This window comes from Amia ocellicauda, chromosome 6 (genome assembly GCF_036373705.1).
Source record: "Amia ocellicauda isolate fAmiCal2 chromosome 6, fAmiCal2.hap1, whole genome shotgun sequence".
NCBI classification, from domain to species: domain Eukaryota; kingdom Metazoa; phylum Chordata; class Actinopteri; order Amiiformes; family Amiidae; genus Amia; species Amia ocellicauda.
Genome location: NC_089855.1, coordinates 28,369,719 through 28,385,993, shown reverse-complemented (window position 1 = coordinate 28,385,993; position 16,275 = coordinate 28,369,719). Strand labels below are relative to the sequence as shown.

At 36.4% G+C, this 16,275-nt stretch overlaps 1 protein-coding gene across 1 annotated transcript in view; it reads right to left on the bottom strand.

Moving 5' to 3' along the window:
* Nucleotides 1-11,630: 11,630 nt before the first annotated feature.
* The window catches only part of zic2a (zic family member 2 (odd-paired homolog, Drosophila), a), a 4,733-nt gene continuing 88 nt past the window's right edge, over nt 11,631-16,275 (bottom strand). Inside the window, exons 1-3 of the mRNA XM_066706764.1 lie at nt 14,703-16,275; nt 13,005-13,168; nt 11,631-12,718 (exon numbers count right to left, since the gene is read on the bottom strand). The exon at nt 14,703-16,275 is cut by the window's right edge and continues 88 nt beyond it. Of these exons, the coding sequence (XP_066562861.1) occupies nt 12,524-12,718; nt 13,005-13,168; nt 14,703-15,681 (1,338 nt within the window). The 5' untranslated portion in view covers nt 15,682-16,275 and the 3' untranslated portion in view covers nt 11,631-12,523. The remainder of the gene's footprint in view (nt 12,719-13,004; nt 13,169-14,702) is intronic.

Genomic DNA, 16,275 nt, shown 5'->3' with positions numbered 1-16,275 from the left:
CATATACTGCCTTAACACTGATTGTAATATATTATTTTGTCAAATAGCGCAATACTGTACATACTATTCCATAAGCCTCTTATCTGCAGATTGTAGAACGTCTTAAGATCGAATCCTGAAACAAAACACCAGCAGTGTCTCATGATAATGCCTTCAGTGTAGATACAATTGTTAGCACATGTACACAAAAGGTACACAAGCTTGCTGTTTAACTTTTATTTCTAGGTGTACGAAACTGCGTGTACTATGATACCAGAGGTAGATATTGTAATAATTTCATAATGTCAACTAATTTGTAGTTATACAATAGCCAAGCTCGGGTAAGAAGCAACTTTTTTATTGCTGCCAGACCTCACATTTATGGGTTTCAAAGTAATGTATAAAATAAAAAATGTAGGGCATGAGTTTTTTGTTTTTTTCATCCTGTTCTCTCAAACAGTGAAAAGTTCAGTCTATAAGTATTAAGAATTTAAGCATATCACTTGAAACACATTAATTAGTTTGATATTTTATGACAGATCTATATTTCTTGCTCTTCTATAATTAGTCTATTTTGTTTTTCTTAGAATAACTAGAATAACAGGATATTGACAGTGTTTAGCCCCAGTGCAAAATGAATTACACTTCTGTTCTGAGATATAATTGAGCAACAATTGAGAACAAATACTAATTTTATTTCAATTAAGACCTGCACTTTCACTTTCTATATCTGTACCTGTGAATTTGTTTTAATTACTTTAGGAAATGAGGAGCACATTTTCATGCTGGAGAAAGAAAAGTTTTGAAGATCATCCTGCAAACCTCGATGCCATACTGCCATAGATTTCTACATACTGTTAACCAGATTTGTATTCAGAATGTCTACATCACTTGGTTTAACTACATATATGATTTCATGAATGATATAGCTGGCTGCACCTCACTTCAAGGATGAATAGCACCTAAAGTGTCCATTACTAAATCCACCACCACTTGTTCTGTGACCACTGTACTGCTTCACGACTCAGTGGCTTGGGAGGGACAGACATCCCAGTGGTTTACAGAGAGCAGCCACTGGCAGTAACTTGCAATAGTGCCTGTTTGTGATGACAGGGGACAGACAGCTAGGAGGCCATTGATCCATCTGGTCATGTTGTAAGCTAGCCGTCAAAACAACAAGGAAGGGTGATTCCCTATCCAGGTCCCAAAAAGCAAAACAGCCTTGGGGACTGAGTTGAGAAATAATACAGGGATATAAACTAGTCACTAGTTCAGTACCGGCCAATTTCATTTTTAACCCCATTTTTGTTGTTCACGTAATTCTGGTAGCTTCGTCAATAAATGTTGTGTTTATAAATAAAGGAAAAAAAATATTAAAACAAGGATCATCCCACCTGCTACAGAATAGTTGCCTTAGAAACCAAAATCTGGATGAGCATCCATATCGCGAAGAATCCCCTCCCCCACAGAAAACAGTGTGTTCAGGAGGCAGTTTTTGGAATTGAACTAGGACGGAATTCTGCAATATGTACAAAGGGGAGATGTAACCAAGAACAGAGGTATAAAACTCGAAATTCTCATACCAGTGATACATTTGAAGATACTGTTCAACACATTCATTGGCACAATACTGCATCCCAGATGATAAAAAAAAAATCACAACTACTTGTTAAGTAAGCTACCTTAAAACTTCTAATTTGCTCATGGTATGCCTGTCTCTGTAAAAGACATTTGAGCTTCTCCTTGTCAAAAGTCAATACTTGGTCTATTCTATGACAATCATCACCTGCTCTGAAAGAAAACACAATTTACAAGATGAAACAAATCCATAGTTTACTTTCTCATTTCGGTACTCAATACTTGTTTCCTATTGGACTTAAATGAATATCTTACCAGCACACAGTCCAGACGTCTGTCTGTTGAGTCAGTCTGGGGTAAAGCTCTCTGAGTATGTGCCTCGGCGTTCTTTGCTGTCATCTGTCATCAGTGGGTTTTCTTTGAGCAGCACTTGTGAAGAAAAAATTGGCAATCGCAAAGCTTTGGTAATATAGCAACATAAGGATGTGCTTTCAGTTCATGCCAGTCCATTCTGAAGGTTTTCCAGGATGATGCTTAGCAACGATATATATGAACTACAGTACATATTACATTTACTGAATTACTGAATATTTAGCTCATCGGGAGAGGCACAACTTATCTTTACTCAAAGTATATGTTTGATGATCATGCAGGCTCTTTAGCAATGACGCTGAGGTAAAATTGAAAGAGATCTTGTTGATGGGGAGGAAGAAAGAGAGATAAGCGATACTGTGCCATTGATCTGATTGCCTCTGCGTGCTTTCTGGTATTATTAAACATGTAAATTCTCTAAGTCACCAAGCCTATAAGATTCTTGCTCTCAGTGTTAGCATATTTTGTTTTGGAACAGGTTACACAGCAATAGCATGCAGCCTGCTCCAACCGTGATCATATTTATTTGGGGAAATATGAGGTCTATGAGCATGTTGTTCCCAAAAAGCATTCAAAGTGAGCTTCTTCATTTGGAATAGCTTAAGTTTTTCCATGGGTCAATGAAACAAACCAAAAACTTTCTGAATTTCTCAGTCAGTGTAACAGGTATTCTGAACACATTTCTGAAAGGTTCATATTAACCAGGAGCGAGCTACAGCTATGGTGATTAAAAACAAAAAACAAAAACAAAAAAATAAAGATACTATATTATGGCAGTTTGCAGTTATTCATATAACTCAAATCAGTTATGATGATGTTGTTTCACCAATGATTTTAACTTGTTTGATTTTTATTGGAGGACAAAATTATGCATTAAAGAGCAGATGTTACAAGGAGATAAATAAATGTTTAAAAGTTGTGTAGGAGGTTTCTCATACGATGTAAAATATCAATATCACTATCCATCCCAATTTGCACAAGGCACCCGAAAATAATGACGAGAAACACCTGCCAAGCACACTGAGACGATGATAAAGAGACTTGAAGCAACTTAAGAAAATAAATGAGTGCCAATAAAAAAACATATACTAAAATTGACCAGTAATAAATAAGTGGCTATAGTACTTTTTAATTTGCTTCCCATTATTGTTTTTAAAGGATGAATTACAGTTATTGGATACAACCTTTATTAAATACCTACTGTCCCGTTATATTGTAATCGCCTATTAGGGTAAACAGTAAACAAATGGCCCAGGATTTCAGATAAACTACAATCTCCCATTGTTTGAAACTTCCAACATTCATATCATTACATTATTTATAGGATTAACCTACACAATTGGAAAGGCTGGTGACTGCAGTTCCGTGCTTTTGACATGACAGGTGACTTGGAAATACAGCTGCTATAATTAGGATCGCAGGCTGTACTAGGCGTATTCTTGTATTTTCTCATTTTCTAAGGCACAAAAACAGCAGACGGTGCAGTTTCACAAACGGACCAAAACTAACCTGCTAACTTTCTCGACTTTACGCAATGGCGTCGTTAAAAAATGCAATGGGAATAACTTGAGTCTGCAATATGACGTGTTGGATTGAATTAGAACATTCCCAGACCGTTCTAGCCTGTTTTAAAAATATACACCATCACATTGCTGTATAGGCTTCAAGATGTAGTAAAACATAAATGATCACTTTCATTTATGTGTGTTTTATTTTTCCACTTTCCAAAAGTGAGCCTTATGAAACTATAGGTTACTGCAATCTAAGAACACTCCACTCAACTTCAACACATCTTCTGGTCTGTTAAGGTATAGGATAACAGACCATATTAATTGAATGTATAATGTGGGATATATGTTTAATTGATAAGAAAGAACCGATCTTGCTTGTTCATCTAGATATCAATTAAAGAGTCGACCTCTGTTTGCACAGAAGTAATTTAACTACTCACTGTCACACTAAGCAACCTGTAAAACAATGACCATAAATGTATATATTATTGAGGATACATAAACCCATTTGATTCCAGATCGTCAAGAGGATAGTAATCACAGAAAAAAGGCTCCAATATATTTATACCGCTGGTGTCGGCTAGAGATACTGAGCCTACAGCCACTGAAAATGCAATCCATATAATATGATGGAATGCAAAGCCAGTTATCAGTTTCGGTAGTGGAAAATGTGTACTTGAAATTGCAATTCAAATATGCTTTACAATAATTAATTCTGCTAAAGGTCGGAATGGGTTTTTGCAATGTAAAACAGTCTATATAAGTTAGAAAAAAAAAAACAATATCTGGAAATATTCAAATCTAAACCAAACCCCAATCTCCTAATATTGCTTATTTCAAAACAAAAAGAGAGACAGCACACTACTTTATTTTCTCCGTGATGTCTCAGTGCTGCTTCAGGAGAAAACACAACTCCTTCCCCTCAGGACTTTAAGTAGCCTACTTTAAGATGTATTATTATTATTATTATTATTATTATTATTATTATTATTATTATTATTATTATTATTATTATATAAATAGACATTTATTTGTTGCTACACATTAAATCATATTGGGTTCACACAAACATGCAACCAATGCCGTTTGCCAATTAAATATGTCACGCATACACACAGCACACTCAAATTGGCATACAAACACAAACATACAAAAACACAATACTTAATACTTACTATCAAACCGATTCCAGTGAAACAGATCTGAACACTTTTACTAGGAATTAGACTAAAGCTGCAGCGCAATTCATTGTGTTTATTTACAAGGCAACCTGTCCTGATGGTGGCGATTTTGCATCCTTATAGCACTTCACACTCCAGAAACAAAATCGCAAATTGTATTTTAATTCTATTTAAAGGCTTTGACTGACATAATAAAAAATGCAGCCAAGTTTTCAAGACATTTCCAATACCAGTGGGGGGGCTGTTCGCGACCATTTAATTAAAATTAAATATTAAATATTAAATTAACAGTTGAATGCATTCCAAATACAGGCTGAAACGCATTACGCACGGGATTTTAATCAAGTTTTAAATACAAACAGGGACGTAAGTCATTGATTTCACTTAGGAAAAGCATAGCAGTAAGAAATAAAGGTTTCTATATGAGGTTACTTATTATATCGTCAGGCCTTTAAAAGTTCTGAACCATAATATACATAATAAACCATTTATACATATATCAATTGATGTAATATACTTTATCATGGGAAATTAGTGCTATAACCTACAAAGGGAGAATAAATAAAAAGTAATTATAATAATAATGGTATAAAGGCCTGTAAGTGGAATGGGGTTGGGGGAGGGATGTATTCAGAGTTATAAATGAGCGTCAAAACTTCACCTTGAGGAACAGGCATATATGCGCACTCACACAACTCCAATAATAACACATGCATTATTACATGCATATTTTAAATTCCATATTGGGTAATAATAAGACATCGCTACCATCACTGTATCGTGTCTGTGATCAAATTATTGACAACTTACAACCTGTAACTTCTTCAACTATGGAAGTTTTGTTGTATGTTTTGTTTGTTCTCTCTCTTTTTCTCTCTTTCATTCAGTAGTAATTCTTTTTCCTCGTGGTTCTGAAACCTCTTTAAGATCACGCTCTGAGTTTCTATTTCTGAACTAGAGTTAATGTCAAGTCGCAAGGGATTGATCTTAAACACCCCCACTGTAGGAGTTAATTGGCTGGCGCAGAACAATGTGTTTAATTAAAGTAAGAATATATCAAGAGTTACACGGAATTCATAAATATATATATATATATATATATATATATATATATATATATATATATATATATATATGTATATATAATGATATATAAAGACACAGTGGTGCAATCTTCCTGTACGCTGCGTACTCATGTGGCAAACTGTGTAATTCAGTTGCAACAAGTTCAGTTTTTAATCCCTTCATTTATTGTGCAATCATTTCTATAGCCTATTATTACTTACAGTATCGGAAGCAAGTGATTATTCGTCGATTTACAATTGAGCTGTTTATAGCTGAATTATATTTTAATAATGATTTCAAATATTGACTGGTTTATGTATTTTCTGGTATTGTTTTGTTCCTTTTCATTGTTTTTTGCGCATATAGGTGGAGTTAGAGTAAGAGTTTGCGTGTTGTGTACTATTAGAATAATACACACCACAAAAGCATGTCAATTTCTTCTGAAGATGGTGATGTGTGTGCTGAACGGTTCAGATGTTGGTATTTGTGTGTTATTGTTGACCCCTCTTACATTCACACGTGACTTGAAGCTACACCTTGGAAAATATCATTACTAATACTATTATATAATATAATAATAATAATAATAATAATAATAATAATAATAATAATAATAATAATAATAGCCCTATACCGAATCTCTAAATTAATACCGCTAAATCCACCACACAAGAAAACACAATACTATGTACAATTATTTTCATATAGCTCTAATTACATGTACAAATAAAATATAATCCAGAAATTAATTTAAGAATAAACAGATAACATATTTAATTGAAAAATACATCAGTTCAATGTACATCAGGTGAAAAATATACAGGTTTGTGTACTTTCATATTAATCAAATTGGCACTATAGTTTAATAAACTATGGAATTGCCAAATCTAACATTGACACCCTCCGTTTGAATGAAAATGCAATTTTTCATTCCCTACCAATAATGTATTATTATTCGTCTATTTAATCTAATCTAATAAAGACTTGCATTTTTGAATAGTTTTGTATTATTATTGTATGCATGGATACTGTATACTGTGTTCGCAATTTACAGACGAAAAAAAAATGTTGTGTGTGTATATATATCTTTATTAAGTAATTCTAAACAGAAATGGAGCACGCAGTTCATTTATTTTACTAACTGTAGTGGGAAACTAAATACAATATATACATTTAAAAAACGTTAATTTATAAAATGATTATGGGATATAAATATATATCATTGGAGTTATTTTCAAAAATAGAAGTAGACTATATTTCAGTAAAACAAATCTAAACCTTTTTCACTTAGTTCATTTATTTTCCTTTTAAATGTAGGTCTACTCTGATTTTATATAATAATAATAATAATAATAATAATAATAATAATAATAATTCAGTCATCAATCTTACTATCTTATTCTCCCTCTTTCATTGTATTAACTTATCAATTCACAATGAGTGTAAACTTACATTACAATCGGGGGTCACTCTCGATTTGACCATTTTAGCACCTTAATATACCTACAGGTTTGACATAATTGTACGTAATATATTCAAACAATTACTTATACAATTATATAGCCCAGTGCTCCAACTTTCTGGAACAGTCTGTATGTGGTGTCGTATTTTGGGTAAAATCTCTCATATATATATATGTGAGAAGATCAGAATTCACACACCATTAATTAATAATAATAATAATAATAATAATAATAATAATAATAATAATAATAATAATAATCATAAACACGGGAATTGATCAAGGCAGGTAGACTATTGACTTTTTGGGGGAGGGCACGGGGAGGGGGGGCACATATAAGTTTGGTAAAATGTGAAACATCTTTTTTTTTCTTCATCTTTGCTACTTGTATTTTCCGTTGTAGCTATAAAAGCCCACGGGCTCTCGGCAGTAGATAGAGGCGCTATAAAATGGTGTTGAGCGCTGTAAGGGAGATTAGGACACGCAGCTGCAGGTATGGAGGAAAGGTTAAGGTGTCAACTGTCGAGGTACCCAGGCTCATAACTCAAACCATAAAGTATACATCCTAAAGTTACTTAGCCCATAAATCAATGTGGCGAACCAGCCCCTCAGAAGTTATGGACTGTGACTAATCACTTTTATGAATATTATTTTTAGATATAATCTCCCTCACAACCTCCCACAAACAGGCGCTTGTGTTTGGTGACCACAGCAGAACACAGCGTTTAATTGTGTCATTTACCGACTTCATATACACGTTTAATGTGAGATGTTACTGTGGACCTCGACCATAAGACTTTATGGAAGTTTCTACAAGCATTAGTATAACCCAAGGAGTACAAATCACCGCTTTACTGGACTGCAAGATACGTTATTCCGAGCAAAGATCATTTATTGGAGGAATGGTGCAAAACAGACACTATGTTTCGAAAATGTGTATTATCAGACAGCCTATACAGATGATATAAGAGACTGCACAAGTATTTAGGGGCTCCAAATGGTCCATAAACAATAATACAACATTGGAGTTAAAGTTAACAAAAATAATCTTACTGCTTCAATGTATGTATTTGTCAAGTATTTATTTACCTGTTTGCGTGCTTGCTGAAGGACATATTGAAGAATCGCACCATCAGCACTGCTGTTACGGCGGGTTTGGCTGGTTCGTTTTCATAAAAGAGATCATCGCCAATTACAAAACGATAATTGGGATTCATGAGAAAGAGTTGGGCTTTTTATGTGTATCTTTCTTGGTGGATCAATATCATAGCAGCATGGGCCAGGAAGGAGCAGGCATCGAGGCTCTGCGTGGGGCTGACCTTTCACTCTCTCCCTACAGGTCACTTCATTTCCATCCACACGGGTCACACAGGCAACATCTCCAGAGCGCCGTCCCAGAAATATGGAAATGTCCCCAAACACGCAGGTACAAATGACTGAATTCATCTCTGCTGAGAGCATGCGTAATAAGTAGTTTAAATGATCTTTTAGGTCACTGTCAAGTGCGTCCATGTGCTTTATTTTGGATCCACACAAACAAATACTAAGGAATAATCTACTACACTCAACAACAGTACAGACAAACATTATTTATGTATTTGTTTGTTTATTTGTGTATAGCTGGAAAGGTTTAAAATAATCTATATATTCGGCCATCAAACTCTGAACAGTTCCACAAAGATCTGTCTGGAAAAGCACACCTTGCCCCTTATTATTCATCCGATCCTAACTTACAACTAAATATCCACAGAAACGTTGTACAGAAAAGTTGTGTGTATATAAAGGTAACACCAATAAGTAACACTCGTATTGCATGCACAAGGTTGTTCAATATGTATGCTACTCAGAATCAATACGATATGTGTCTGTGCGTGCGTGTGTGTATGTACATTTCTTTTACAAGTGTTTTTTTTTTACTTTTTTCCCCCCTTCACACTGAATATAACAATTACATTTCAGAAAGGACGTTATGCACCATATGGTTTCTGTAAGGCTAACCACTTTTACGTGTATTAACAGCAAACAAGTGTTTTGAGTTAGGAAAGAAAATATAATTTATGGCAGGGCGGTTGTTGCTTGGGTTTTGTGGTAAAACATACCGTCAATGTCCCAGTGACGGAGAGCTATGCAGCTCTTATGTGTTAGGTTTACAAGTAGCACAAAAGCGGATACAGGCTACTTATATATTTGCATTGCAATGATATTATATCTCAATATTTGTTTGAAGAACACTCAAGGTCTATCTCTTGGTTTGTAAATTAAAGAAATAAGTACACAAACAAATAAACACATACCGCTAGCTAACTTGGTTTGGCTATTGAGCGAATTGAAGTTTGAATCGCGGTGTCTGATTCCAGCCTAAACAGAGGCCACACATGAGCGCCAAAAGCGCAATTGAGCATCCCCACAAAATCATGTGAATCCCTCACTTATTATTTCCTCCTGAATAGACTGTTTCAAAATAAGTTATCGTAGCCTACTACCTTCTTAGAATAGACTTTTTTTTTTAAATACTCATATAGTAGGCTACTAGCAGCTGTGTCCGTGACTTAGAAACTTAAATATGCTACTTGCTTCATTTCTTCATTTCTAAAACTAAAGATTATTTGTAAAATACAAATTGTGCCATAACTGACATAATACATCGCTCTCACACAATGTTACAGCACATAATGGCTGTTTACACACTGTTTTGTTGTTGTTGTTGTTGTTGTTGTTGTTAAGAAATAACATGATTCAAACTTTTTAACACAAACACACACACACGTATATAAATAGATATATGGTGGTACACATATATAACCATAATTGTATATAACTGTCCATAATGAGGAAAACAAAAAACAATTAAACACACACGTCAACACATCTATTGCATACTACTGGAAACTGCTTTTCCCTGCAGCACGATAAACAAAGCACCCACCAAACTAAACCAAACCAAAATATACCTACAGCTGAACAAAAGAAAAAACTAAAAACTAAACCAAAACGATTTGCACCCAATGAGACGACACTGAAGTAGTAAATCTGGCGGCGTTACTATTCCCATAACCGTGGGCAGCCTCGTGTGTTTGAAATACAAGAGGACTGTCTCCCATCTAGTGAAAACGAAGTCAAGTTCAAGTTCATGATTGCACAGCTTTAAATCTTCTATTTTCTACAGTACCGAGAGTCTAGAAGGCAATAAAAACAGCCCAATCTTAAACACGTTATTGATCTTCACTGCTAGATTGTGTCCAGACAATAAACCGTCTATTTATGCTATATCAAACACACAACTATACAGATCTTAGTATCGCCCTTCCACTGTTTGCGTGAGAAAGGAAACAAAGCTTGTGCGGATTGTACTTAGCAGACAACCTTTCTTTGCCAAAATGTAAATACGCAATTGCCAACTAAATAAAACACACTAAAACAAAACATCTCGGGAGTTAAGGTAATGGAAAAACCAGACCCAGAATCTATATATATATATATATATATTTTAATAACTGCTCAATCGTTTCATACATCATTACAGTTTATATTATGGTGACTGAAATAACATCGCTACATATATAACCTCTCATTGCGAAATATATATGTATTTTATGTTATCCATATATATATATATATATATATTAATATATATGAATACATACATATATAAATATAGCTATCTAATTGGTAGATCGCCTGTGCTTCAAACACATTTACATATAACTTAATTCAAGTTCAACAGTTTGCTGCATGGGTGAGTCCAGTTAAATGGGTTTTATTCTCTAGTTTACAATTGTGCCAAGTGTGTATCTTCCACCTGGCGACACTAGTCTTATTAAAATCAGTATGTATTTCATTTTTGTTCCGATTAGTTTGGTTATTTTACACCCTGTAATGTGGTAGCGGACAGCCAGCCGATTTCAATGCATCGTGGGTCTGTTTATTGTCTATTGATAGTGTTTCTAGCTTTACATTTTTAATTGAATTTATCTTGTATATTTGTTATTCCTGTGTACACTCAAACTACAGTATCAGATTATTTCAGTTTATTAGAGTTCTGAATGTCATTTTCTATCAAAAAAGATTGCCCTACGATGCATTTGTTTGTTTGTTTGCTTGTTTGTTTTTTCCCACGCCTGGCGGATAGATATTTGCCACAAATTATATGTATAAGTCAATTTGGTATGGTACCCATATTTCTTAAATGTTACATTAACAAACTAGTATGTTAATAACTCATTTAAAGCACTATTTAAATGTGCTTAGCCTGCGAACACGTTTAAAATCCCGCCACTAAAGACAATACACGTTACGTTGCATTTCTATCTTGGAGTTTCACATTTTAAGAATAATTAATTTTCCTTAGTTTTATTTTTATTTATTATTCAATTTAATTTGTAGTTTGAATCGGGCTTTACTGGGACGATTATACTTGTTTCTGTATGAATACATTTCGCATTTGACCGTCCATGTTATCGGAAAAACAAGAAATCTGAGAAATTAATTAAACACTTGCAACACATTTTTATTATATTTCTGTATGCAGTAAAACTCTTAAAACTTATCACAAGAAATGGAGAAAACACGTTTTATACCTCGAAAGAAAATAACAACATAAAACAAAACAGAACAGATCGTGTTTAGCTCACAATTTTACATATTTATAGTTAAGAAACATTCTTTATAAATATTGTTTCATCTGTAGCAAGTAAATACCATAATTTAATTACAAATGGATAAATATGGCAGCGGATATTTACAAAAGGAAGGGTGTAGTTACAGAAAATTGAACGGCACAACGTTTATTTTCCCCACAATCTTCCAAATAGTATTTCACAAATCCAACTTGCAAAGCACAAAACATCACAAGTTAAACCCAACTAACGAAAATATACATTCACAAGCAAATATTGTGTCTGTTCGAGTGAAGTGTTAACTTTGGCACTGTTTCCAGTTTATAGTTGTATAGTTACAATCAAGTTGCCTTATAATGGGATCACAATATTTAACATCATAGTAGAAAACTTTTTTTTGTTTTGTTTTTTTCCATCGTAATATGTGCACTAGTAAAAGTCCAGTTAGAGAAATAGCTACCATTGAAGGAACATCTATACACCACATATTGACAAAATCCATTACAACCATAGGGGGAGACAGGAAGATTTTATTATTGTTATTATTAATATTAATATTATTATTTACACAAAAATGAATAATTCCCAAATGATGTTGTTCTTCGGTTGGTTATTGTATTCACAAAGCACGATTCTTGATGTCACATATTAAATCGTCCATTATATGTGGTCTTCTTTGTACAGGCCTTTATATATACATAGATTTGCTGTTTGTTTGTGTTCTGGTTAAATTGTTCTGGGGCTTTTGGCGACTGTGCCCTAAACATACCATTCACTGAAATTAGACGATAGACTGGTATGGCCGTTGTTATTGTGCACTGCTGATGCTGGCGACAGATTGGTGTTACTCTGCGTTTCAGTCGATGGTGAGACCAGGCCAGGGGGGGTCGACGACTCGTATCCAGAACTGGCTGCAGGCGAGGAGTCGGACCCTGGAGGAGAGGCTTCGTGGACCTGGAGAGGCACACAGAGAAACGTGGTCAATTCACACCCCAGACACGCAATCACACAATCGAGATCTTAGCAGAGCCCATTGCTGCTCATGCTGATGAACTGAAACGTGAACATGCAGCAGAAGATCATCGTGAATCGGGTGTGCGGGGATGCGCCAGCACACACGCATATTTAAAGGCTCAAAAGAGATGACTGTTATATACTCTTATGCAGAATAAAACCAATATGATCCAACGAACTTGCACTACAAAATCAGTGACCAAACGTTCTGTGTTATGGTTCTTACCTTCATGTGTTTTCTGAGAGAGCTGGGGTGAGTGTATGATTTGTCGCACATTTTGCAAAGATACGGTTTGTCTGAAGTGTGGACATGCATGTGCTTCTTCCGGTCACTGCTGTTTGCAAAGCGTCTGTCGCAGCCTTCAAATTCACACTGGAAGGGCTTTTCACCTGCAAGAAAAAAGGGAGAAGTTCAGAATAAGAAAATGAACTGCAATCATAAATGACTACAGCTTCAAGCCTTGAGGTCGTTAAGATCAGGACAGTGAATAGTACCAAATACTACTAATACGATGGTTTATATTATAAAGCTCAAGTATCTGGAATTGGCAAAATAATAATCCCACATATACTACTTACACTACTACTACTAATAATACATAATAATAATAATAATAATAATAATAATAATAATAACCCATATTGACTCATCTATATCACGTTTTGTAATTTAATTCTGTCTATACAGGCGTGGAGTAGATATTGCTGCGTTTCATTCTCTTTCCCATATTTTTGTATTATTTTCAAATATATTTTAAGTTCATGTTAATTATATCTTGATGTCTTAGGAGGAGTGCCATCCAGAACTAACACAAAAGTAGGATTCGTTTTTAAAAATGGCTGTACTCGCTTCAGTTACAAATAACGCATTCCGCAGATAAGCTTTAAAATAGTCTTTACATTTTACATTATTGAAAATAATAATAATACACTACATTGCTGGTGATAATAATAATACAAATACAAACTAACTATATACGCATTGCAAATAAAGATTTGAGTAGTTGCAAAAAAAAGAAAGAAAAAAAAGACAGATGTATGCCATTTGGTGGGAAACCCTAAAAATGTCCTTAACACCTGGACAATTTCAAACCTCTTCTCAAACACAATGATTACACTAAGCAAATAGATTGGCCACATTTAAAAACTGTGCTAATGGCTCGTCTAGCACCTACTATCAATATAATGTGTGAGCAAACAAAAGGCCTCCAATTCCCGTGTATTCACTTAAAGTAAATCTTTGATTATTTTGAATTTGTATCGCAAACCTAACAATAGAAACAACTGAATAATATATGTATATATATATATATATATATACACACACACATGTATATAATTTACTCGAACACAGCCATTCAAAACAGTCACATTAGTATTAAATAACACTACGTGGAGTGATTTATTGCCACTACGCACACACGCATTACAAACCCAGAGCCCTTATATTGCCTTTGACCCGTTTTAAAGTTTATGAACCACAAACCCTCGACAGACTGTTACATAATTTAACAAACTGTTGCAAAACCTTGCACATTTATTCAAGACTAGACGAGGCGTAATCCTTAATAGGCACTGCTTTTGTTTACCATATCCCATCCAATTGAGTAAACTGAAGGCGCCTAATCATCGGGTTTCAGAAGAAGACAAAATACAATTCAAACATGTAGCCTTTCTGTATTCACGATTTTGCGCCGCAGCTCGGTCATCTCGGCTTAGTAGTACATCAAGTCTTTCTGTTTTCGTTTTGAGAAAAATATAAGTTGGCTGATTCAATTATGAATGGTAAGACAAATCCATTCCTATACGGACAGTGCAAAGTCCGTGCAACTACAAGGCAAAAGCATGCATTGCCGAAATACACAAAAGGGAACACAATTAACAATTGCATTGATTGCAGGCATGTGCCGCTTCTCATAATTACCTGTATGCGTTCGCTTGTGTATCTTCAAGTTTTCCGATCGGGCGAAAACCTTGCCGCATCCAGGGAAGGGGCAAGGAAAGGGCTTCTCTCCCGTGTGGACTCGGATGTGATTGACCAATTTATATTTAGCTTTAAAGGGTTTGCTTTCTCTGGGACACTCTTCCCAAAAGCAGATGTGGTTGCTCTGCTCGGGTCCCCCGACGTGCTCCACCGAGACGTGGGTGACCAGCTCATGCATGGTGCTGAAAGTTTTATTGCAACTCTTCTTCGGGTTGCTCAGCTGCTCGGGGTCGATCCACTTGCAGATGAGCTCTTGCTTGATACACTGCTGCCTCATGTAGCGAAAGAAGGCACCCGGGTGATGATGATGATGAGCTGCCATATTCATGCCCATGTTCATATTCATAGAGCCATACTGGTTGTGCAGTTGGGCTGCAGAGTAAGGGTCGGTCCTGGGACTGGATACCTGGTGATATTGATCCGATCGCCCAAAAACTTCCCCCGGTAGTCCAAGTCGCATTTGCCCGTTTAAAACGTTTGGAGAGCCGTGGGAGGCGTGCTGCTCGTGGATCCCAGGAAACAAGATGTGGCCTTGAGTGTCCGTATGAGAGTGATGGAGAGACCCCGCTGTGGGGCCGAAAATAGCATGCTGGCTGCTGGCCGGGGACGACTCTCCGAAGCCGCGGCTGCGAAAGAGAAAGTCCCTGGTGGAGTTAAAAGGCGAACTTGCATACGAGGTGACATGAGCCGCATGCGCCCCCAAAGCCGCAGCGGGGTACCCCGGAGCCTGGGAGGTGAAAGCCGAGCTCTGGCCCGGAGAAAGATCGTGGTTGAGTTTAAAAGCCCCCATGTGTGCAGAATCGACAAAGCTATTCTGCGCCAAGCTCAAGTCTCTGTCTTGCATCTCGCTGGCGGAGTGATGCCTGGCAAACGTGCCAACCCCCAAGCCAGGGAACTGGTGACCAGCGTCCAGCAGCATGATCTCTCAGTCTATGCGTGGTTTTCTGTTGGTTCGTTTTTTGGGGTTGTTTTTGCAAGCTAAAACCAATAGGATGGGTACTATAGCAGGCAAGGCGCTCGAATTGCAAAGGAAAACTTCGCCAGACTCCGAACTAGGAAAAAGAAAAAAAGAACAAAAATCCCTAGCCTGTGCGTGCAGGATTGGTGCCTTTTGAGGGCGAGAAACAGCGCAGCGGGCGAAGTTCAAAGCGACGGTCCGCCGCTGCACAAACGCGACCTATCGCCTCTCTCGTGAGGCACTTCTATATTTCTTTCCCGTAGGAAAGTTGCAACTCAGAATCCGCATGAAAAGATGTGGAAAGATCCTCTCGCGTTTTGTTCCCCTTTCCGAAAGCAGAGGAGACCGGTATGGCGCACGGGATGAAGGCTGCTATGACTAGGTCTTGTGGACGCGGGCTGCGGGTCCGGGATGCATCTCGGATTGTTGTTCCGATTGGTGTGTTTATTTCTCTCGCTCGCCCGTGTTTATTTCTGAGGGGCTCTTTCCCGGCGGACTGGCGGTTCCTCCTCTAACGCCCCTTTAACTGGAGCCCGGTCACCGGCGCGCCGCGCT